Raw genomic sequence first — 25,904 nt, forward strand, 5'->3', positions numbered from 1 at the left:
CGACGGCGGCGGCGGCGGCCTTTGGGGGAGCCGAGCAGGGCCGGTCCTGGCCCCGGGGCGGCGGGGGAAGGGGCCCCGCCGGTCCTTCGCGGCCCCGCCATGAGGCCGCAGCAGGCGCCCGTGTCCGGGAAGGTCTTCGTCCAGCGCGACTACAGCAGCGGCACCCGCTGCCAGTTCCAGACCAAGTTTCCCCCGGAGTTGGAGAACCGGGTAGGGGGCGGCGGGGGGGAGGGCACGGCCTCTCTCTCTGCTCCCCGTCTGCACCTTCCCGACGCTTAGGCCGCTGCTCTGCACCGAGCGATCCGGCGGGGCCAGCTCACCTCCTCCGAGAGGCCTTCCCAGACCCACCCTCCCCTTTTCCCTCTGCTCCCCCTCCTGCTCCTCCCCCGGTGCTCATTTCTCTATGTTACTTAGGGCCCTGTTTCTGTTGTTAATGAGGTGTACGTCCCCTTCGTTCTGATGCTCTTCTTTTGGTTGGCCCCCTGTGCTCATTTCTAGATATTATTTAGGACCCTGTTTATGTTGCTAACGAGGTGTACGTCCCCTTCATTCTGATGCTGTTCTCTTCTTTTTGTTGGCCCCCTGTGCTCATTTCTAGATATTATTTAGGGCCCTGTTTATGTTGCTAACGAGGTGTACGTCCCCTTCATTCTGATGCTGTTCTCTTCTTTTTGTTGGCCCCCTGTGCTCATTTCTAGATATTATTTAGGGCCCTGTTTATGTTGCTAACGAGGTGTACGTCCCCTTCATTCTGATGCTGTTCCCTTGTTTTTGTTGACCCCCTGTGCTCATTTCTAGATCTTATTTAGGACCCTGTTTATGTTGTTAATGAGGTGTACGTCCCCTTCATTCTGATGCTGTTCTCTTGTTTCTGCTTGCCCCCTGTGCTTATTTCTAGATATTATTTAGGGCCCTGTTTATGTTGTTAATGAGGTGTACGTCCCCTTCATTCTGATGCTGTTCTCTTGTTTCTGCTTGCCCCCTGTGCTTATTTCTAGATATTATTTAGGGCCCTGTTTATGTTGTTAATGAGGTGTACGTCCCCTTCATTCTATTTATCCTGATGCTGTTCTCCTGTTGTTTTTGTTTCGTTTTCTTTTGCTCTCCTGTTCTGTCTCCCCCCTTCTGCACTGTTTGAGCCCATCGTTGGGCAGGGATGGTCTCTCTCTCTGTGGTCCAATTGTCCACTCCAAGCGCTTAGTACAGTGCTGTGCACCTAGCGATCCATAAAGGCCAGCTCACCTCCTCCAAGAGGCCTTCCCAGACCGACCCTCCCCTTTTCCCTCTGCTCCCCCTCCTGCTCCTCCTTTCCCTCCCCCCGTGTTCATTTCTAGATGTTATTTAGTACCTTATTGATGTTGTTAATGAGGTGCACATCCCCTTCATTCTATTTATCGGGATGATGTCTTGTTTTTGTTTCGTTTTCTTTTGCTTTGCTGTCTGTCTCCCCCCTTCTAGACTGTTTGAGCTCGTCTCTCTCTGGTCCAGTTGTCCATTCCAAGCGCTTAGTCCAGTGTTCTGCACAGAGTCAGCGCTCAATAAAGGCCAGCTCACCTCCTCCAAGAGGCCTTCCCAGACCAACCCTCCCCTTTTCCCTCTGCTCCCCCTCCAGCTCCTCCCCCTTTCCCTCCCCCCGTGCTCATTTCTAGATATTATTTAGTACCTTATTGATGTTGTTAATGAGGTGTACGTCCCCTTCATTCTATTTATCGGGATGCTGTTCTCTTGTTTTTGTTTCGTTTTCTTTTACTCTCCTGTCTGTCTCCCCCCTTCTAGACTGTGTGAGCCCATCGTTGGGCAGGGATGGTCTCTCTCTGTGGCCCAATTGTCCATTCCAAGCGCTTAGTACAGTGCTCTGCATATAGTCAGCGCTCAATAAATATGATTGAATGAATTGAATGAATGACAATGAATTAGGCACCTAGCCACCCCCCTGCACCCCGTCGCCAGCCTCTACCAGTCATCGACTGGCCCGGCTCCTTGTTTTGTGGCCTGACTACTTCTTTTCTTTTGCTGTCCCTCTTTTAATAATGATGGTATTTGTTAATAATAATAATGATGATGATGGCATTTCTTAAGCGCTTACAATGTGCAAAGCACTATTCTAAGCGCTGGGGGGGGGATATAGGGTCATCAGATTATCCCACATGGGGCTCAGTCTTCATGCCCATTTGACAGATGAGGTCACTGGGGCCCAGTGAAGTGACTTGCCCAAAGTCACACAGCTGACGAGGGGTGGAGCCGGGCTTTGAACCTGTGACCCCTGACTCCCCAGCCCGGGCTCTTTCCACGGAGCCACGCTGTTAAGCACTTACTATGTGCCAAGCACTGTTCTAAGCGTTGGGGGGAGGGAGATACGTTGGTCTTGGTTTCTAATCCCGGCTCTGCCACTTATCAGCTGTGTGACTTTGGACAAGTCACTTCTCTTCTCTGGGCCTCAGTTCCCTCATCTGGAAAATGGAGATGAAGACTCTGAGCCTCACTTTGGACAACCTTGGTTACCTTGTATCTACCCAGCGCTTAGAATAGTGCTTGGTACATAGTAAGCGCTTCTCAAATACCAAATGCTATGTGGGGCTCCCAAGCTTCATCCCCATTTTTCAGATGAGGGAACTGGGGCACAGTGAAGTGCCTTGCCCAAAGTCACCCAGCTGACAAGCGGCGGCGTTGGGCAGGGGTTGTCTCTTTCTGGTGCCAAATTGTACATTCCAAGTGCTGAGTTCAGTGTTCTGTACACAAGAAGCGCTTAATAAATTTGACAATGAATGAATGAACGAAACCCAGGCAGAAGAGGGAGACTCGCAAAAGACCAAGAGAATATTGAGCAGACACTGCAGGGCACTGTGCTAAGCTCTTGGGAGAGCACAGGGTAATAATTATAGTAATAATGATGGTATTTGTTAAGCACTTACTATGTGCCAAGCACTGTTCTAAGTGCTGAAAAAGATACAAGGTTATCAGGTTGTCCCACTTGGGGCTCACAGTCTTGATCCCCATTTTACAGATGAGGGGACTGAGGCCCAGTGAAATGACTTGCCCAAAGTCACCCAGCTGGCAAGTGGCAGAGTTAGGATTAGAACCTTTGACCTCTGACTCCCAAGCCCATGCTCTTTCCACTAAGCCAGGCTGCTTCTCTAACAGAGCAGAGACATGGGGCGTTTTGCCCAGTCACATTGCTGTGGGCAGGGAATGCGTCTGTTTATTGTTATTTTGTACTGGCCCAAGTGATAATGATGGTATTTGTTAAGCGCTCACTATGTGCCAAGCGCTGTTCGAAGAGCTGGGGTAGATACAAGGTAGGTTGTCCCACGTGAGGCTCACAGACCTAATCCCCATTTTACAGATGAGGTAACTGAGGCACAAAGAAGTGAAGTGACTTGCCCAAAGTCACACAGCTGACAGGTGGTGGAGTTGAGATTAGAACCCACGACCTCTGACTCCCAAGCCTGTGCTCTTTCCACTGAGACACACTGGTCTGGTCTCTGACCTATCAGTTTCATTTATTGAGCACTTACTATATGCGGAGCACTGTACTAAGCATTTGGGGGAATACCGTCCAATAGAATTGGTAGACCCGTTCTGCCTACTCGGTCGTATTTGTTGAGCTCGTACTCTGTGCACACCGCTGTACAAAACACTGGGGAGAGTGCGCTGTAACGGTACAACGGACATATCCCTTGCCCACGACGAGCTTCCAGTCTACCGACTTGACCTGGTAGAGTTGGGAAGCCAAGGAGTCAGAAGGGACTGACATCTCGGGAAGTCCCACCCTATGTGTGGACTCTTGTAGGAATTTTACAGAGTCTCCAGCATCGTACTCTCCCAGGCGGCTAGCACGCAGTAAGCGCTGAGTAAATACCGTTGATTGACAGGGACACATGAGGCCCGCCTGTTTCTGAGTTAGAGGTGCTGTGGTTAGTGGTTAGAAGGGACCTGAGTGTGAGGCTTCCGGGGTGTTTGTCAGGGGATGAGTGGGTGTAGATCGGTCGATGCTTGAGCAATGTGGAGCAGCCCTTTGAAGTCACTCGGAGTGATTCAGGGTTTAATTAGGGTTCCAGTATGGCCCAGTCTCCCCCAGTAAGGGCAGGAAGTCAACCAACCCTCAATTATCATTTTGGCTCCTTTGTGCACTCGCTCTGTAGCCTTGATCAGGTTAACCCAGAACCCCAGTTTCTTCTGCAAAATAGATGTAATTCCTACAAAACGGAGGTCTTTTTTATTAATTGGTGCTTATGAAATGCCTTATAAATACTAAGATTCTAAGTCTACGGAAGACCTATTAACTGATGAGGTTCAGAGTAATGCAGGCAAAACGCTAAGTTGGCTAACCTTTTCCCCCAACCTTCTGCCGTTCACCTATTGAAGGGTTGTTCATTACCTTCTGATGGGGGAGAGATTGGTTACTGGGAGGCCTGTAATTAAAGGAAATTGAATGTATTTCACTTAACTTTAAAGTGGGACGAATGTTTGGGTTTTTAAACCTTCTCTTAGTGAAACCCTTGTGCCTTATTTATGTACCTTCAATTTCACTTTTACCTTCAATATGCAGAAGAACCTCCTTCCGCTTTCTCTGAATGTCGCAAGTCTCTTGACAGCTTTCAGAATCACACTTTTGGAATCAACTTTTTTTTTTATGATATATGTGTTAAGCGTGTATATTGTGCCAGGCACTGTAGCAAGCACTGGGTTAGATCTGAGCTAATCGGGTGGGACACGGACCCGTTCCACCACGGGGCTCACGGTTTTAATCTCCGTGAGACTAACTGAGCCATAGAGAAGTTAAGTGAGAAGCAGCTTGGCCTAGTGGATAGAGCACGGGCCTGGGAATCAGAAGGACCTGAGTTCTAATCCTGGCTCCACCACTCGTCTGCTGTGTGACCTTGGGCAAGTCGCGTAACTTGTCTGCGCTTCAGTTACTTCATCTGTAAAATGGCGATTAAAACTGCGTGCCCCATGTGGGACAGGGACTGTGTCCAACCTGACAAGTGTCTATAGTCTACCCCAGCATTTAGTACAGTGCCTGGCACATAGTAAGGGCTTAACAAATAGCATTTGGAAGAAAAAAAAGCTTACCCAAGGTCACACAGCAGACAAATGGTGGAGTCGGATTAAAGTTTAGGTTCTTCTGACTCCCAGGCCTGTATTCTATCCTTTAGGCCATGCTGCTCATAGCTCTTACCAAGTGTTTACGTGTAAGATCAGATGTTAGCCTTACAGGTCTCTCTGGATGACAGACCCTTCATGTGATAGGTTGATTACAGCAACAAAGTATAGCGAGGTCTCCTCTTATTCCTGTAGAAAGTGAGGTTTAAAAACTCTGGAGTCCTTTTAATCCTTTGACTTCATGGAGCCTGCGACTGTTTGTAGTACTGAATATAAAATGGGGTGTAGTGCTTCTTATGGGTGGCTTTGGGTTTTTTATTTCTTTTAATGTTGGCGTAAAAATACTAGCTCACTCTTTAAATAGACATTTTAGGAGATTTTGATTTTGTTTTGTGTGTCAGGATGAAATGAAAATTGCAGGTTTTAAATCTTCCTTACTTTGCTGGGGATTGAAGGACTTCTTTCTTTGTTGTTGTCATGCCTATTCCAAAAATTCCACTGATTGCTCTTCAGCAGTCATTGCCTTCTGAAAAAGCAGCAAAATTGGCAGAGTAACGTAGGAAAAAATATGTGAGATTCTGGCCTACTTGTAAGCACAGTGTAAAGAATTTGATTTTCATAGGTTAGAAAAACACATTTGTAATTTTTGAAAGAGGAAGCGCTCCTTTCAGTATAGATGAACTCTTCCCCCATCTCTGGAAAGTTGACATCATTTCGATATTTGAGAATTGCATTGTTTCTGGAGAAATTCTTAGAGAATGACTTTGTCGGGGTTAGACAAAATCAGGTTTGGCACTGGATAGGGAAAGGGGGAAATAGATAAAATTTGTAATGAATAAAATGACCTTCCAAATGCAGTAAAAAAAAAATCATTATTTCCAAAAAGCTGATCTAAGTAGATCATTGGATTCTTAAATGCTTTACGTCACATCATCAGCTCAACCATGTACCCAGTTCCTATTTAATTCATTCATTCGTTCGATAGTATTTACTGAGTGCTTGCTATATGCAGAGCACTATCCCAAGTGCTTGGGAGCGTACAACACAATAGACACGTTCTCTACCCACAACGAGTTTATGGTCTGGAGGGGGAGATGGATGTTAATATAAATAAATAATTTATAATATATCATTAAAGATATGTGCATAAGTGCTGTGAAGTTTCTCAGTCTTGCTTAATTCAAATTTCTACCTGGCACCTTCCTCACTTACCTTCTTGTAGCTCTGACATTGCACAGACAAATGTAAACTCCTTTAGTGTACCTAGAGATAAATAATAAAATACCTCTATTCCCTAGGGTCCCTGCTTATCGTAGGGTGTTTTTTTTCCTCCACTAGAGCACAACTTTGACTTATCAGTATTCTTACTCCTTATTTTTCCTTTCCTCATTATTACCCATCCATTGTTAATGGGTTGTGTGTTTTTTTCAGTTGCCTGTGTAACTGCCTTCCTCCTTTACATCAGTCCTATTGCAACTGCAGCATAACGCTAGTCTTACATTTAACTTAGGTTTAGTGACACTGATAAAAGAACTTAAGGGTTTTGATGTTTGCCTTTTGTTTTTAAGCCAGCTAATTTGGGGGACCACTCTCCGGGTCACGCCTGGAGAGTTTCCAGTACTCTACCAGTCTTGACTGTGGGAAGGGGAGTCAAGCAGAGGCCTGGCCGTTCCATTCCTAGTTTGGGCAGTAGAAGCTAGCGAGTGGAAGGCAATTTACAAGTCAAAACTCACCTGTGCTGAGCAGCAGCGGCATGGGAGAGAGTTGAGGGCAGAGACTCAAGTTTACTGCGCGGAAGGAGGTAGTGGTAAACTTCTTCCATATTTTGACCAAGAAAACTCAGTGGATACAATACCAGAACGATGGCAGATGGAGGTGAGGCGTTCTGGGAGAGATGTGTCCACGGCGCCGCTATGGGTCGGAGATGACTCAATGACATAAGACAATTTGGGGGAAGTTTACATAAAAAATGGAACATTGTCCATTTATCTGAAGAGGTAATTCTTGATACTGACTTTTTCAGTCACTGATTTATCAAATAGCATTTAATTTGTGCCTATTTTTATGTAAATTCAGTAGGGGAAAAAAACTTGTAAGATACTAGTTTTAAACCTGAAGTTGAGGAAGAATCACCATCAACATTTATAGCCAGTTTCTCCCAGTGCCTGGATTATTCCAAGAGCTGTGTTAACTCTCTCAGGTCACTAGGGCACTATGAATTTCCCTGGCTCATTGAATGGCCACAAAATTCTGGGCAGCTTCCAACAGATCAGAGTGTACAGAAGTCCTTTGGGGATCTTGCAGTTTAAAAGGATGAATTATGAATTGTTTTTTGTGGGTTTGCTTTTTTTTTTTCTGTGCAAGGTTCCATATTTGAGAAGTCTCCACAGAGAAAGTGGATTTTGAGAACCCTGGAGAGAGAGGTGGGGGTTTGGTAGAGTTGGATTCGATCTTACTCCTGACTTGGGTTGGGACCTCTCCTTAGATTGGACAAAGGGAATGGGCTAAAGACTAAAAAAGGAAGTAGTGTTGGTTGAGGGGGATTGATGAAGCGCCTTGAAAACGAAAGTGAGGAGTAAAGTAAACTCTCGAAAAATACCACTGATGGATTGATTCAGGATTTGATCCCCAAAGTGACCGGGAGCATTTGGAAGAGGCCTTTCCAGACTGAACCCTCACTTCCTCTTTTCCTACTCCCTTATGCCTCACTCTTGCAGTAAGATTTGCACCTTTTATTTACCCCTCTCAGCTCCAAAGCACTTATGTACATATCCATAATTTATTTGCATTAATGTCTGTCTCTCCCTCTAGATCGTAACCTCATTGTGAGCAGGGAATGTGTCTACCAACTCTGTTTTATTGTACTCTCCCAAGCATTCAGTACAGTGCTGTGCACCCAGTAAATGCTCAATAAATATGATTGGTTGAGAACAGGGTGGTCAGATTGGCAGGGGCAGATGAATTTTATCAATAGAGCCTATTGGACTAGCTGACGAGAAGGATCGTAAGAATTAGAAGCAGTATGGCCTAGTGGATAATCCGAGGATCTGGGTCCTAATCCCGGCTCCACCACTTGCCTGCTTGTGACCTTGGGCGAGGCACCTAACTTCTCTGTGCCTCAGTTTCCTCAACCGCAAAATGGAGGTTCAGTGCCTGTTCTTTTACTTGACTGTGAGCCCCGTGTGGGACAGGGACTATATCTGGCCTGATTAACCTGTATCTTCCCTTCTCAAGATCGTACCGGAGAGGTTCCAGCACTCTACCAGTCTCAGCTCTGGGAGGGAGAGTCAAGCAGAGGCCTACCCATTTCATTCCTAGCTTGGGCAGGGGCTAGTGAGTGGAGGGCAATCTGCTACAAGTTAGAACTCACCTGTGCTAGGTAACAGCGGCACAGGAGAGAGAGTCAGGAGCAGAGACTCAAGTTTACTGCACGGAAAAAGGCAATGGTAAACCACTTCCGTACTTATACCAAGAAAATTCTATGGATACAGTACTAGAACGATTGCAGATGGAGGTGGGGTGTTCTAGGGGAGACGTGTTCATGGAGTCGCTTTGGGTCAGAAATGACTCAGCAGCAAAAGACGAGACAAGACTCCAGTGCTTAGAACCGTCCCTGACGCACAGTAAGCGCTTAATACCATTTAAAAAAAAATCTAATTCTGTCAGTGACTCTGGAAAAAGAATAACTCTCTTCTCTTGTGAGCTCATGGGCCAGGAATATGTCTTATATTGTTTTGCTGTACTCTCCCAAGTGCTTAGTACAGTGCTCCGCACACAGTTAGTGCTCAACAAATACGACTGACTAACTCAGTGGGAGAACTCAAGAAGCAGATATAAAGGGCAAAAAAGCTTCCGCCTGAGGCCTTAGGAAATGCCTATTCTCAATGGGCAGGGATCAGAGGGGGAAGGATCGAAGGATCACTAGGCCGGTTCCCAAAATTCAGACTCGTTAACTGAGATCTGGGTCAAATTAATAGTTTTTCTTCTAGGTGCTCTCCAGAGAAAGTCAGAGCTGCACAGAGGTGACTTGTAATTGTTTCCCCGATATGTTTTTCTTGTTTCTTCAGATTGACCGACAGCAGTTTGAAGAAACCGTTCGCACTCTGAATAACCTATACGCTGAAGCGGAGAAGCTTGGGGGGCAGTCCTATCTTGAGGGTTGCCTGGCTTGTTTGACAGCATATACCATCTTCTTGTGCATGGAAACACATTATGAGAAGGTGAGGGTCTCTGCATTAGAGAAATCTGTTTTTAAGAAAATAAAGGTACTGGGATATGCCACTGGAGGCCAATTTAAAGGTGAGCATTGGGAAAATAGGCTTTGTGATTGTATGGTTCTTCGAAAATATATTTAACGGAACACCATCAAGCTTGCTTTTTGCTTTTAGTACCAGAAGTGTTTATGAAGAAGCCCTCTGGCAAAGGAGGCTGGCTTCAGGTGGTAAGAGAAGTAGCATGGAATAGCATGAGTAAAGCAGCGGGCCTGGGAGTCAGAGGACCTGGTTTCTAATCCCGGCCCGCTCCTTGTTTGCTGGGTGACTTTGGGCAAGTCTCCTAACTTCACTGTGCCTCACTGTCCTCAACTGTAAAATGGGGATTTAAATCCTACACTCTCCTACTTACGACTCTGAGCTCAGTATGGACAAGGACTGTGTCCAACCTGATTATCCTGTATTTCCCCCAGTGCTTGATACACAGTAAGCACTTAACAAATGCCACCATTATGAAATAAGCAGTCGCCTCAGGGGACCACACAGAAGACCACCTCACAAAGATGATGACCCCCTGGCCCTTCTCAGGACCATAAGCTCATTATGGGCCGGGACCCTGTCTGCCGACTCTCCCAAGTCCTTAGTAAAGTGCTCTGCAAACAGAAAACACTCAATAAATGCCCTTGATTTACCGGTTGATGGCATGACAGAAGCGTTCTCTTAGAGGGCATAAGCCAAGGCCTTGGAGCCGAGCTGCCTGGGCCGCTCGATTGAGGGGCGGCCATGGGAGCGTTTGATGTCGTTATGTCGTGTGTGGAGCGCGAATTGGTGGCCTCATTTGGAACATGGCCAGAGGCTGAATATCTGATGCTGGCCCTGCTCTGGCTTTCAGCAACAGAGACTCCAAATGGAGCGACCATTCATTCATTCATTCAACCGTATTTGTTGATCGCTTACTGTGTGCAGAGCACTGTATTAAGCGCTTGGGAAAGTATAGCACACCAGTATATAGTGACATTCCCTACCCACAACGAGCTTACAGTTTAGAGGAGGGAAGACCACCAATAAACCGAGTAATATTTGCTTTGTAGCGCAGTTGGCAGGGAATCTTTGCAACTGACAGATTGTGAGCAAGTCACCCTTTTGATACTGAATTTAAAGTTTTGTGAAGGGAATGGCTGTAAAGATGTTGCAGATTCTCACAGCTGAATCAAATGTGTATGAGTCTCCCTTAAATGGCATTTGAAAGTTGAATGATTTTTAACTATCAGCTGAAAGTGTAACTTTTCAAATACTTTCTATGTGCCGAGCACTGTACTAAGCCCTCGGGTAGATACAAGATAATTAGGCCAGGCACGGTCCATGTCCCATGCAGAGCTCACAGTCTTAATCTCCATTTTTCAGATTAGGTAACTGAGGCACAGAGATGCTAAGTGTCTTGCCCAAGGTCACACAAAAGACAAATGGCGGAGTGGAGATTAGAACCCAGGTCCTCTGTCTCCCAGGCTTTATCCCCTAGGCCACAGTGCTTCTTTCACAACAAATAAGTGTGTCTGGATTTTCTTAGTGTTGTTTAAATGCTGTTTAAAATAATCTCCTTGAAATTTTGAGATAATCGTGTAACTTAAATTCCACTATTTAGCATAAGTAGATTCACTTATAGTTGATACCAGAGAAGCGGTTTTCACTCCCATTTCAGTGCGATGATACATACGAAATCATACATGTTGCTATCTACTCCTAGTACAGGTTTGATCTCTTTTTTGAATATGCCTCTTGAACTAGATTGGCACACCCATTTTAGTAAGTGAAGGGACACTGAAAGCATTTATAGATATTAACTTGGCCATCCATGGATTGGCATTTAAAGAAGTCTGATAATCTAATATTGCCAAGCTGAAGGAAAAACACATTCCTCCAAAGTATTTTATTCATGATTATTGGTGTTTTGGGGACATGAATAGAGCCCTTTTACTCTTTCCTCTGGACTTGGTAATAAAGTTTGCCCGGTTGCAATAAACGGTTTTATTATTTATCCAGATATCTTTAGCTTCTGTGTGTCCGGAGCTGACAACAGCAAATACTCCTTGGTAGCCATTTGCCCAGGGTTTCAGAAGTGGCCCATTCAGGGTCTGCAGCCTCTTGGACTCCACCGTCCTCCAAGAACTGGACGTTTGGGGTCTGGCTCGGCCAAGCAGCCCGCTCTCTCCGTGCTGACCCCAGGTGTGACACCCCCCTTCCCATTTTATTTTTATGGTATTCATTAACTGCTTACTATGTGCCAAGCACTGTACCAAGCGCAGGGGTAGAGAGAAGCTAATCAAGTCGAAAACAGTCCCTGTCCCACATGGGCCTCCCAGTCTTAATCCTCATTTTACAGATGAGCTAAACTGAGGCACGGAGAGGTTCAGAGACTTCCCAAGGTCACCCAGCAGGTAAATAGCAGAGTCAGGATTACCTCCTAACTCTCAGGCCCATGTTCTATTCACTAGACCACACTTCTTCAATCTGGCAGTGTGAGCGCTGGGCCTGTCTGGGAGCGAGCTGGGTGGAACCAGAAATGGATTAGGAATCACTCTTTGGAGGACTGTCCTGGATGTCTCCAGAGGTCCTAGGCAGCACAGTTGCCTTTTAGGTCTAGCGCTCCACTGGGAAAGGAGGCCTGGGCCATTTCCACTTTGGCCAGAGCTTGCTTCGGGGTCGGAGCCCAGCTGCCTTGTTGAGACCCCAGTAAGAAATTGGGAGCCACGTGTGGCCTGGAAGCTGCCAGACCTGGCCTTTTCCCTCTCCAGTTGAAGCCCAGGGGCTTGGGACCTGAGGCTACGGAAGGGTGGAGCTCGCTTGGAATTTCACCAAGCTTTTCTCTGACAGCAAATAAAACTGTTCAGGGAGTTAGATAAAGACAGGTCATGTTTTAAAGATGAGTTTGGAGAAAGTGGATGTGGGTAAGTAATGGGAAAGTGAATGAGTGGGATCATTCTCGTTAGGGAGTGACTGCATTTTTTTTAAACCAAAAGAGAGCTTTTTACATGAGTTTTTGTTATTGGCGGGGGAAAGTGTAGAACACTTGCACTGGTTAAGGATAGGAAATTTCTAAGTCCCAGCTCCTTCTGACCTGACACATCTGCATGGCTTTTCACACTTTAATGACTAGTCTTAGACCCCAAGGGACAAATAGGGCTAAGGAAGACTGAAAACTTGAATAAATGGGACAATGTGTGCCATGTGCCTCACACCTTATGAAGCACTGACTTTTGCATGTAAACAACCTTCTAAATCCACCAGAACAATCGTGTATTTCTCCTCTTTTAATAGTACAATAGAATTTATTCATTAAAACCAAAGAAAAAAAGAGGCCTGTGTTTTCTTTCTGATGGCGCCAACCCAGTGTTGTAGTGATGGGGAACAGACAGGCTTATAGAAGCCCTCTGACTATAGTTATTTTCTGCCCTGCCCAAGTAGACAGGATGTTATCTGGGACCTAGCAAAAACTGTAAGAGAGAACTGAAGAGCTAGACAAACTGGATCCTGGAGCCTGCAACTAGGTAAACCCTATAGTGTGTGAAGTCTTTTGGTCATGCAGTCTTTCCCCAATTTACTAGTGCTCGGTGAAGGAAATAGCTGTCATTAAAGCTCAGTGTAAGTGAGAGGCATTGAGCCTTAGATGAATGGTACAGATTGAGATTTAGATTGAAGGTTGGAAGAAAGGAGTTTTTCCTTGTGGCTTATGTTAACCTGTTGGACCAAAAATTGTGCCTGGGATCACTGGGTGAAGCTGATAGAATGCTTACTTGAAATGAGAGTGGCTCAGTGTCCTTTATGTGGAATGTAGAAAAGATGTATATAGAAAATGGGGATTCAGACCGTGAACTCCAGCTGGGACCACGTAGACCGTGTCCACCCCGTAATAGCTAGTATCTATCCCAGCATTTAGAACAGTGCCTGGCACCTAGTAAGCACTTGACAAATACCACAATGATTATTATTATCATTATTAGGCTAGAAGAAAGGAAAAGCAATGTTTTGTGCTTGCTGGCACTTGCTAAGGGGTTTGGAAAATACCTCACTGGGAACAGTAGTGCCCTAAGAGGATTTGGAATTTCACATACGACTATGATCTTCTTTCTGAGTTGGTGTCCAAGTGCCTGTTCCTGCTCTTAAAGCTTAAATAAAAACATTGTCCAACAAAAGTTAAATTTGATTAGAATATAATGGAGTATTATTTTTTCTGGTAGCAGCCCTTTCCCAAAGAGGGAGAGAGAGAGCTGCATTGAAGCAATCCTTTCTTTGAAATCAGTCATGCAGGCATTTTCTGAGTGTCTCCTCTACTACTAATGGTTTGGGGCAAGGGGAGACAGTCTCCAGTTTCCATTGCTGGCAGCTGGGCTGAGAAGGAAATTGGAGAGTTCGAGAGACCTGAGCTGGGCATCTTTATGGTTTGCTTCCTTCCATTCATTATCTGAGAGTGATTGACAGACACTGATGGAAAGATAGAAGGCAGAACTTTCCTCATAAAGACTCGATGCATTTAAGGTGTTTTTGTTTTAAGGTTCCTGGGAGTCTGAAGGAGTCTGTGTAACCCAAAAGAAATTTCACCTTCTTTTGATGAATAAAAAAATACTCTTTAGAGATAATAGAACTATTCCAGTATTTTTTTTAGTGTAAGTTCTATCCCCTGCCATCCATCTGCCCTTTCATTGATTTACCGTAGTCAGTGCTGTCCCCTCCAAGCTGTCTGTCCTTCCAAGAATGCATCTTTAATGAAGTTTATCCAGGTCAGAGAGAAATTATATTTCTGCATATAATCTCCGTCCAGATGAGGTGTTTTAGACAAAGTTTTCTGGTAATTTGGAGTTAGTCTTTAATGGGTCTAATTAAATTTAAATTAATGGGTTTCTTTTAAATATTTCTGCCCTTCCTTTCTGTAGGGGCAATCTCTCCTCAATATATGTAAAATGCTACTGGGTCACCATTTCCCAGAGTCCACCCCACCATTCAGTCAGTCATATTTATTGGCACTTATTGTGTGCAGAGCACAGTACTAAACGCTTGGGAGAGTGCCACATAACAATAGCCACATTCCCCCCCCACAGTGAGCTTACCAACTAATGCGTGCACCAGCAGGGACATGTCTGTAAAGCTGAGACAGTCAAGGCAGATGTGTATATCTGTCCAAGAAATACATAGGACTCCTCAAGCCCTTCTTTAGGGCTCTTCAGGTCTGTGTTTCACTGCCTCTCTGTTCCCCTACAAGCCCTGGAATTTCAAGTTCTGCCTTTTCCCCCCTCAACAGCAAGGATCTTGTAGCAAGGTAGAGTTCTTGACTGGTTGCTGCCTCCATGCTCAGCATGGCAGAAATCAGCTTGAAACCACAGTCATGCCTCAGGGCAAGCCCCCAAGCCACAGTCTTGGCCTGTGGTTCCCACCGCAGGACAGAGGTCAATCACCAGGCCAATCTAGGGTATGTCCACACAGGGCCACCAATTTGGGTTCGTCCCTTTTACTATCATGGGACAGTTGAAAAGATGGGAATGAGGACAGTCTGTGTAGAAGGAGGATAAAGTCCTGGGACATCTAGAAGACAGCCACAAGAACGAAAGAGGAGTGGGTCAGTAGGGATTCCAGAAATAGAGAAAGAGCAAGAAAAAACTAATGGCAAACTGAAAGGAGGATGAGAAAGGGAACTGAGGGGTATAAAGAGGAGATAAGAGGATCTAGGTAGAGGAACCAAGAGGGCAGGTACAAAATAAGACAAGGAAAAAGGCAGATCAACAAAAGATTAGGACCAGAAAAAGAGAGGCGGGGAAGCAAATTACAGGAAGAGGAGAATGATGTACAAAGAGGTACAAAATAAGACAAGAAAAAAAGGCAGATCAACAAAAGATTAGGACCAGAAAAAGAGAGGCGGGGAAGCAAATTACAGGAAGAGGAGAATGATGAAGATACCACATTTATCTAGCCTGAGGTGTCTGAGGGCGGTGGTTAAATAGGTGTATTAAATAATAAATATATGACCATATTGGATGCTGACAGTTAATTTGTGGAAAAAACTCTAAATTCTCTTAAATGGAAGTTATGTCCCTGATGGACCCTGCCTCGGAGAAAATTTGCATTATGATGTGCCCATCGGGTCTGTTGCCACATGTATGCAAACAACTAATTATTCTGATATTGCCCCATGTTCTGTCCAGACAGAAGTGCTTCACAGGGAGAAGTGTTCTATCCAAACTGCATAATGAATGTGTTATGGAAGAACTGAGTTTGTGAAAGAATTAGAGGTTTGGAAATCTGATTTAAAAACCAAACTGAAACCCCCAGAAAACATTTGGCTCAGACTGTAGTTAATGTAGACCATAGGTGTAGAGCCAAGAAAGATGTGTGTCTCCTAGGTTTACAGATGCGACATTTTTCATTAATCCTATTTTAGGATTAACTTCATTGGTTCTGAGGATGTGGCAAATGATTGGCAGTGACTTGAGCCCAAAGTGGACACTTGCCCAAATCTTTATAACAGGTCATGCGGTTCTTAGTTATCATCAGTATTTATCAAGCACCTTTCCTATGTGTAGAGCACTGTACTAATCTCTTGGGATACTTTTAAAAAAAGCTTGCAATGTCCCTGCCTTCAAAGGAAGGATTCCACAATCATATAAAGAGGCAATTGAGTGGATAACCAATCAAAAGATTTGATATTAGATATATAACAAATGCAGATGTGTTAAATAAAGCGATAACAAATAGAGACATGTACAAAAAAGGGCTAAGGTGCCTGAGGGAGTGACATCCTGACCAGAGCAGTTTGGGGATTAGTGGAAGGGCTCTGGTTACTGGAGTCTCCCTAGGCAATTAAATGTTACATGCATTACAAAGAAAGTGATCTTCCTGGCTTTACAAAGCCCAGGCCAGCTGTGCCACCTAATTACTAGCCAACTTGGCAGTCTCATCAGCGAGAGAAGGATAACCGATACTGGTTAGTGGAGAAAAATCAAAAGATGAGAAGGGACTGAAAAGCAGAGAAGATGGGAAGAATAAGAGTAAAAAAATTTTTCTTGACTGTGAAAGGTATCTCATTAGTAAGGTTATACATGGGAAACATTTTCAATAAGGCTTTTCTTTCCCTAGATTCTCCTTTGTCTAATGAGGGCTATTTCAAAAGCTCCAGTTTATCTTTTTTTTTTAATATGGTATTTAAGAGTTTACTATATGCCACGCACGGTACTAGGCACTGGGGCAGATACAAGCTCATCAGGTAGGGATACATTATTTTCCCACATGGGGCTAGACAGTCTTATTCCCCATTTTACCGATGAGGTAGATGAGGCACAGAGAAGTGAAGTGTCTTGCCCAAGGTCTCACAGCACACACAATTGGCAGTGCCGGGACTAGAACCCAGTTCCCTCTAACTCCCAGACCCATGCTCTGTCCAGTAGGTCATGCTGCTTCCCTACCTGAAATGATGGAAGAAAAAAGCCTCTCACCTCACTTCAGCCCACATAGTATCTCATGTGGAAGGGAGTTTTAACTTCATTTTCAGCACTGCTTTCTTGCATGCCACACTGTAGTTAATTATATTGCATTAGTCTGGACCGTTCGAGGTGTCAACAGACACTTTAATGGAAAAAGGGAAGCAGGAGAAGAGTCGTAACATCTTTGGGTATTTCTATTTCTGGCAGGTTCTGAAGAAGATCACAAAATTCATTCAGGAACAGAATGAGAAGATCTACGCTCCCCAGGGCCTCCTCCTGACAGACCCCATCGAACGAGGACTGAGAGTTGTATCCTTTCCATCAAGACTGCATTTCAATCAATCAGTCAATCGTATTATCGAGCACTTACTGATTGCAGGGCGTGTGGTCATTGATAGCTCCCAGCGATTCTGGAATTAGTCAGACTTTGATTTTGCATTTGTGGAGAATTATTTCTTCCTAGTACGACTTCTAAAGTACTGCAGTACAAAGTCATTCATTTTACCTCTTTGATGAACTAGAAAGTACTGATTTCAGTGGCTGTTGCAGAGAGAGTAGCTATTCATGCCATAAAGTGTTTGGCAAAGCTTCCTCTGCATCGATCAATCAGTGGTGTTTATTGAGTGCTTATTATGTGCACAGCGCTGTACTAAGCATTTGGGAGAGTAGAGTATATCAAAATTAGGAGACACATTCCCTGCCCATAATAACCGTAAGGTCTAAAGAATGAGCTTACACTGTAGATGAGAATACAGCCATTTCTTATACTTAAAAAAAAAAAGCACTCCCCAAATCATTCTTTTTTTAAAAAGGGTTGACGATAAAAGCATATCCATCCTCTGAAGGCAATGATTTTTGTTCCCATGCCAGTTCCCAGTGTTTTTTGGGGGATGGTACATGTCTCCCACAACCCCTCCTTTCTACAAGTTGCTTTCCTGGTATATGCTGACCGCTTTGCAGGTCTCTCTATAAATTGTAAAATTCTGGTTACCATCTGTCTTGGTGGTTCCGAGGGCACCTTGTAGTAATAATAGAGTGGTTTGAGTAAATCACTTCATCTGCAGAGAACTCTGAACTCGAAGCCCCTTTGAAATGCAAAAACTCAGAATGTGTGTGGTTGGACTTATCCTCCAAGTGAATTGCTGATCTATGGGTTCCCTGTGATATATTGCCTAAATCATTTACAGCTGACAGTTGTACAGTTTCATTATCCATGACTTAATGTATGTGTGTTTTTTGGCGAATTATCAGTATAGACAGCATTGAGTGAGTTTGATCATTGAAATGTAATTAAGTTTGATAATTGGATTGGTTTTTCCCCAGTTTAATAGTAGCATTTTGGCCATTTCATTGTAATCCAGAAGACACTCCACATTACTCTTATTTTTATAATCTGAATTTTTTTTTCCCCCATTGGAGCAAAAATACTTCATTAAGAACAGTTTTTCTTGGGTGTTGGGGGGAAAAAAGTATGTGGAAAGATCAAATTTCAGAAAAATGAACAAGATACGAAGCTAGGTCTGTCATTCTTGAAAAAAATTCAAAACCTTTTTTCAGGTCAAAGTATAAAAATCCACAGAATTGAATAAATGAACATAAAAATGAACAAATGAGAAAAGGTGAATGGTTATATCCAATCATTTACATTGTCACCCAAGGTTAGAAGATCAGTACCATCCTTATCCTATTGTGTTCTGTGGTGTGTTTTCTTAGCTATTGCACATAGATTGAAATTACCATTTTCGAAGACAGAGGAATAAACAGTGGAAGATAAAACTATGGAATCTGAGGTAAATATTATTATTACATTAGGTACTCATTTTATTAAAGCACGTGACCTAGTGGAAAAAACACCTGTCTTCTCATCCCAACCCTGCCCACTGGCCTGCCGTGTGAACTTCAGCAGGACATTTAACATTTCTTTGGCTCAGTTGACCCATCTGTAAAATGGGAATCAGCATCATTCAGTAGTATTTATTGAGTGCTTACTATGTGCAGAGCACTGTACTAAGCGCTTGGAATGTACAATTTGGCAACAGATAGAGACAGTCCCTGCCCGATGACGGGTTCACAGTCTAAACAGAGGAGACAGACAGCAAAGCAAAACAGAACAAAACAACCTCATCAAGATAAATAGAATCATGGAAATATATACATCATTAACAAAATAAATAAGGTAATAAATAATATATACAAATATGCACAGTGCTGGGGGGGGGAGGGGAATGGGGAGGGGAGGAGGAGCAGAGGGAAAGGGGGGCTCAGTCTGGGAAGGCCTCCTGGAGGAGGTGAGCTCTCAGTAGGGCTTTGAAGAGTGGAAGAGAGTTGGCTTGGCAGACGTGAGGAGGGAGAGCATTCCAGGAAAGCGGTAGGATGTGGGCCAGGGGTCGACAGGATAGGTGTGAATGGGGGACGGTGAGGAGGAGAGCTGCAGCGGAGTGGAGTCTACGGGGTGGACGGTAGAAAGAGAGAAGGGAGGTGAGGTAGGAGGGGGCCAGGTGATGGAGAGCTTTGAAGCCAAGAGTGAGGAGTTTTTGTTTTGTGTGAAGGTTGATAGGCAACTACTTCCACCACTTGTCTGCTTCGTGAACTTGGGCAAGTCACTTCTCTAGGCCTAAAGAAGTGACCTCCAGTTACCTCATCTGTAACTGGGGAATCAAGACTGTGAGTCCCATGTGGGACAAGGGCTCAATCCGATTGGCTTGTATCTACTTCAGCGCTTAGTACAGTGCCTGGCATACAGTAAAAACTTAACAAATACCACAATTGTTATATTATCAATTTATAGTATATATCGAGATCCTTTTGGGTGCAGAGCCCTGCAGTATGCTGACTGGATACCTTAGAGTCAATGGTTAGGAGCCCCTGCCTTTTGGAGAAAGGAGTAGGCAACCCACCGGAGGGTTATGAAGAGTGGGAAGGTGAATGCTTAATGATGTTTAGAAAAAGGTGATCGGAGCAACAGAACAAACTGAGGCCTGGAGAAGGAAGAGGGTGTCAGCAGGGAGATCGACAAGGAGGGTGATGCAGGAGTCATGCCAGAAACCAGTGGAGTGGCCGTTTAGTATAGAGGAAGGGGTGAATTCTGGAAATATCGTGGAGGAAAAGGCATCAGCGTTTAGTGAAAGACTGAATATGGAGGTGAAAGAGATAGAGTAATCCCAAGGGTAATGCCAAGATTGTGGGCTTCGCTGACATGGAGGAGGAGGAGTATGTTGTCTTTGGTGGCAAATTTAAGTAGAGGAGAGGATTTATGGGGAAGATGAGTACAGTGCTCTATACACAGTAAACACTGAATAAGTAAAATTGATTGAGTTTGGTTTTAATAAAAAATAGTGATATTTAAGCCCTTACTCTGTGCCAGGCACTTTACTAAACGCTAGGGCAGATACAAGATAACCAGGTCCCAAGTAGGGATCGCAGTCTAAGAAGGAGGGAGAATAAGTATTAAATCCTCATTTTGCAGATGAGGGAACTGAGGCCCAGAGAAGTGAAGTGACGTGCCCAAGGTTTCACAACAGGTAGGTGGAGCACCCGGGTTCAGAACCCAGATCCTCTGATTTCCGGGCATGTGCTCTTTGCCCTGGGCCACGCAGATTCCCAGAAGGCTAGATTTGAGGTGTTGACAGGGCATCCGTGTTAGAGATGTGCCAGAGGCATGAAGAAATGCCAGGTTGTAGAGAAGGGGAGAGATCAGGGCTGGGGAGGGAGACTTGGGAAGCTTCCAAATAGAGGAGGTGGTTGAAGTCATGGAGCAAATGAGCTCCCCAAGGGAGTGAATAAAAATTCAGAAGAGAAGGGGCCCCAAAATAGAGCTTTTGAAGGACGCCTACAGTTAGGAGATAAGAGCCAGCAAAAGAGTGAATATTGGCTAGGGGTACCAGGAGCACCTGAAGAGAGCTATTTCAGTGAAACAAAAGTTAAATACTGTTTCTAGGAGTGGTTTACGCAGTATCTGTTATTTTTTAATCTGGATTTTTTTTCAGAGGTAGCCGAGAAATCGGGATTAGAATCAGTCAGTCAAATTTATTGGGCACTTACTATATGCAGAGCACTGTACTAAGCGCTTGGGAGAGTACAATACAACAGTTGTTAGACATGTTCCTTTCCCACAAGGAGCTTAACAGTCTAGAGAAGGAGACTATAATTAGCATTAACATAAACATAGCATAACATAAATGACATTAATATAAATTATGGATAGGTACATAAGTGCTGTGAGGCTGAGGGTGGGGTGAATGAAGGGTACAAATCCCAGTGCTAGGATGACGCAGAAGGAAGAGGGAGAAGGGGAAATGAGGGGTTAGTTGGGGGAGGTCTCATGAAGGACATGATTTTAATAAAGTTCTGAAGGTGGGGAAGATAATCTGTCAGTTATGAATGTGGAGGAAGTTCCCAGCCAGAGGCAGGACGTGGGCAAGGTTTTGGCAATGAGGTAGACAAGTTTGAAGTTCACTGAGTAGGTTGGTTCAGTGTTATAGTAGGAAATCACCAAGATAAGAGGGGCCAAGGAGATGGAGTGCTTTAAACCCAATGGTACGGAGTTTCTTTTTGATGCGGAAATGAATGGGCATCCACTGGAGGTTCTTGAGGTCTGGGGAAACGTGGACTGAACGCTTTTTTAGAAAAATAAACTGCAGCAGAGTGAAGTATGGACTGGATCGGGGAGAAGCAGGGAAGACAACAAGGAGGCTGATGAGGAGATATAAGTCAGGAGATATAAGTGCTTGGATCAACTTGGTAGCAGTTTGGATGGAGAGAAAAAGGTGGACTTTAACGATGTTGTAAAGGTAGAACCAATCTGTTGGATTTGACATTAAGGACATCATAGGTGATAGAGGAGTGAGTGGTCCCAGTGGAGTGAAGTAGACAGAAATTGTTGTGGGTGGAGAAGAGGAAATGGACGCAGCCGGTGTAGACAACTTGTTCAAGGACATTGGAAAGGAATGGGATGGAGGGGGATGGGGATAAATTTGAATGTGGCAGTGGGGCCCTGGCAAGCTTGTTTTTTTGTTTGAGCTACTGCTGGGAAAGAAGGAGAGTTGAAGGAGTAGGAGAAAGGCGGGAATGGACAGGAGCAGGGGAGATTTTAGGGAGGTCTCATCTGATGGTCAGATCATTGGTGGGATCAGACTGCCCAAATTTGCCAGTACATAAGAGTCTGATGAGGCTGTGCTGTCCCCTGGCACATTCACCCGTTGCCTGCACATGCCTCCTCTGACGTTTCTGCGGATTACTGGATCCAGTCTATTTGGGTAGAGAACGTTCAGCCAATCAGTGGTATTTGTTGAACACCGAACTGTTCAGAGCACTGTACTAAGCATTTGGGAGAGTACAATTCAACAGAATCGGTAGACACATTCTCTGCTTACAAGAAGTTTACAGTCTAGACGGACCAATATATCTCTTATTATTATTCTGCTCTCCTTTATTTTTGTCTTCTGGCTTATTTATTTTTGCTTTTCATTTGGCTTTTGATCCTGCCACCCTATAAGAAGCCACTCTTGATTATCACACTCGACACCGCCTTAGCTCGATGATATTTATTGGGCGCTTACTGTGCGTAGCGACTAAACACTTGGGAAAGTACGGTGTCTGCTGCCGACGGGGTCTCGGAAATATTAAGTTTTATGCTCGCAGACTACGTTCCATTCTAGCTACCAGCTTTTGCCCAACGCATTCTGCTGGGCACAATAGGGCTGGGTGAGGGAGCAGGGATAGCTTTGAGTAAACCCTTACCACTGTTGGCGAAACCACTCCAGCCCATAGCGTGGGGGCAAGAACGACCTCCCTCTCCCTTCCTAGCCCATTCATGTTTGAGCAGTGCTTACCAAATGGCAAAGGGCCCCAAAAAGGGGGCCAGCTATTTCTCGGAGAGACTCATGCTCGGGGATGCACTTTCCCTGTCAGCAGCATCATCAACAACGTGGACGTCACTGGCACATTGTTATGGGCAGGGAATGTGCCTACCAACTGTGTTGTATTGCACTCTCCCAAGCGCTCTGCACACACTAAACACTTAATAAATACCGTCGATTGGGGCTCTGGGGTGTCTGCCACCAACAAGTGCTTTGGCGGTGGCTGGAAGTACTAGAGAGTTCGTTAAATAAAGGTCTTCAAAATCATTTTCCTCCTTGGTGTTGGATCCCGAGAGCTTTTGGAAAGCACAATGTAGAGTTTCCTTCCACTCTATAGCAAAATTAGACATCAACCTATCTCAGTCTTTCTGTTCAGAAAGTGATAAGCAGCACAGGAGTTTTTGAAAGCAAAAAAGCCCCAGTGAGTCTTTCCATCATATTTATTTCTAATTAAATACTCCGGGTAGCTGAGTGTTCGGGAACATTTAGTTGTACTTGTCTGCAGTTTCTGATTTATAATTTCCAAACCAATATTTGTGAAAATGAGCAGTCAGAAACCTCCTGTGTGGTTTTCGCAACATACCATTGGAATAAGTTTGTTTTATCAATTGCAGCTGCGCTGACTTGGCACAATCCATTTGTCATGACTCATTTTGCAGCTATTATTGCTAAATAGAATGTTTTTCTGAGGTGATGTGGGATTTTTAGCAATTACACACAAGAGGCTAATCTCGGAATGTTCAAACAACTGTGAAATTTTCGAAATGGGAAGGACTTACGTTAGGAACTTCTGGATAGTTTCATAAATGGCAAATATTTTTCTTCGGCACAACCGTGTTTTCAGAGTGGTACCTCGGTCGAGAGCAGATCTGTGTTCGGGCCGAGGACTTTTCAGGCTTCTGGGCGTGAGCACATAACTCCCTTTCACAATCCTCCTTTCCGTCTCCTGCCCTTAACCCTCCTTCCCCACCACCACCGCCACCTAAAGCCTTCATGTGATTCTGAATTCAGAGGAGTTCATTCCTAGTTCAACCAGAATAAAGATGGACTCCATTCAGGGGGGATTGAATTAAGCAGAGAAGCATTTTGTAGTGATTTCTCTTGATCTTGCATTTTTTTAAAGCACTAGTTAAGGTATTTTTACAATTATGGTGCAGATTGTTGCCCTTTAAATGTGAGATCTTTTCCAAAAACAGGGTAGATGACTTTTCTAGGCATCCCGAGGATAATTCGGTCTTCGAGTTTTCAGGTTGTCATGTTCCATGGGGTCTAGGCCTGGGGGTGCTGAGCTGAGAACTCCTCAAAGTTAAGCCTTCCAGCTAAACATATCGGGTAGGGAGACAAAAAAACAAACCAACCAGGATTTGGAGCTTTTTTTCCACTTTCTGAAAAGTTGTGTTTTTTCTTTTCAAAGCCCTCCTCAACCCAGGACTCTCCTCTGACCAATGGGCAACTGCAGAGCGTCCCCTACCTCCTCTCCAGAGCGTCATTCCTTCGGATCCGCAACCAGCGCCACGGTGCCATCCACCCCCAGAACTGACTTTCTGATGTTCCACTCCCCCTGGAGTGACCTGCTAAATTCCTCAGCATCCACATTGTGTCTTTCTACCGTATAGAACTGTAACCTTTGTAGTAATTTCTGAGAAAAGACAATGAAGCAGTTTCCTTTTCTTTTTTTTTTAATTCAGAAGTTTGATTGAAAAAAAAACAAACTGCGTAAATCAGTCCAATGCAAAGTCCAGTTCATACCCACCGAGGTTATTACCGCTCCTGTCATTCATTCTCTGGGCCTTCAACTTCACCTGGTGGCTTAGGATCAAAGCAGATGTCGTTCAAGCCGGGTGGTCTTTTTCCCCCAAAGAAAAGAAAATGCCTTTTCTCCAGGGCGTGGCGTCTTGCGAGAGGTCGGCCCTGACCGTGGTCCATCCAGGCCTCAAGGAGCTCCCTGGATTGCCGGGGCTCAGAGTGCGTAGAAGATCTGCCTCTAGAATTTCGCACCCTGAAGGTCCCTGGAAATAAAATGGCATAATGCTGTCGGTCCTTAGGTAGCAGTTCTAAGTGAATCAGTATTTAATGTGATTTCCGATTCCCTTGCTCCTCCGTGGAAGAACGTTCCGTCATTGTTGCCTTTCCGTGAATGTCGGAGGATGTCGTGTTACTCGTTGCGTTAAAATCCGTAAGCACAATAAAGTGGATGCTGAACTGTCACATTATTTAGATGTCCCCGCTCCGTCTCTGAATGTGTAATAAGCCTGATGAACTCTCTCTCTGTTTTATTATAAATATAATTTATAGGAACTTAACTTACAGGTTTAATACTGTATAGCCTCATTTTTAACTCTTTCCACTGGCAGAATTTATCAAAAGACCTTTATTGTAGGCAGTATTCAGGACGCACAGCTATCCGACCATCGGTTCAGGGTAAACGACTATGGCTTTGAATACAAGCCCTCAAATTCAAATCAGCTCAGTACTTGTTTCCGTTGTGTTTTCCCACACTCGCATGTTCTCGGTGACAGTCCTGCATGTGACTTTAAGTTCCCTGTCACTACGATTAGTGACGACGTCCTTTTGGAAAACAAGCGATTCTACTCGGAGGATGGAAAAATTCAAGTTCTACTTTCAGTGATGTAGGTGCTAATACTGGATCTAATCTTCCAGATTCATTTCTTTTACAGATCTGTTCGTCTTTTTCATCGTTAAATCCCTGAGGCCTGTTTAATATTTTAATTGTACAAAACCCTTTCGTTTTTCTATAGCCTGTAACACAGTGTGTCTGCCTGCCTTTCACACCCACTGCAATAATTTGCTGAAATAGTCATGGATTAGTAAAACTTTTCTTAAATAAATTGTTTCTGTGTCATGCTTGGAAGCGGGGAAAACTATAGGTGTCACGTGGCACCGAGTAACCTTGGCCGCTACGCAATTTTGTCCAATGATGTTATTTTCCTGGTTAATCATGAAAATTACATATTTGGGTTCCGAAACTTCCTACTTGCATTTTAATCAGCGAATGAATGTACTCAAAGCTAATCAAGCAATCAAAGAGTCTTTCCTGTGTGCCTAGAAAGTCCACGACCCAAGTAGAGGAAGCGGTCTGGTAATGATAGATTGGTTTGTTCGTTGAAAAAAAAATCAGAGCTGCAGCAGATGATTAATATCTTTGGCAGGCTGTTTTCATAAATAAAATAAGGTCAGGCCCATAACGTGCCTTTTTACTGCCTCTTTCATTTAAGGATCTTATTACCTTTTTATGTTCCTCAAGT

General features: G+C 44.4%; 1 protein-coding gene across 1 annotated transcript; it reads left to right on the forward strand.

The window, feature by feature from the left end:
* GOLGA7 (golgin A7) lies at nucleotides 1–25,487 on the forward strand. Its single transcript, XM_029065759.2, has 5 exons — nucleotides 1–210; nucleotides 9,171–9,323; nucleotides 16,988–17,089; nucleotides 18,507–18,570; nucleotides 24,053–25,487. The coding sequence occupies exons 1-4, from the start codon at nucleotides 100–102 to the stop codon at nucleotides 18,552–18,554; spliced, it is 414 nt and encodes a 137-aa protein (XP_028921592.1). The 5' UTR covers nucleotides 1–99; the 3' UTR covers nucleotides 18,555–18,570; nucleotides 24,053–25,487.
* Nucleotides 25,488–25,904: the final 417 nt, after the last annotated feature.

Source organism: Ornithorhynchus anatinus, chromosome 5 (assembly GCF_004115215.2).
Source record: "Ornithorhynchus anatinus isolate Pmale09 chromosome 5, mOrnAna1.pri.v4, whole genome shotgun sequence".
Taxonomy (NCBI): domain Eukaryota; kingdom Metazoa; phylum Chordata; class Mammalia; order Monotremata; family Ornithorhynchidae; genus Ornithorhynchus; species Ornithorhynchus anatinus.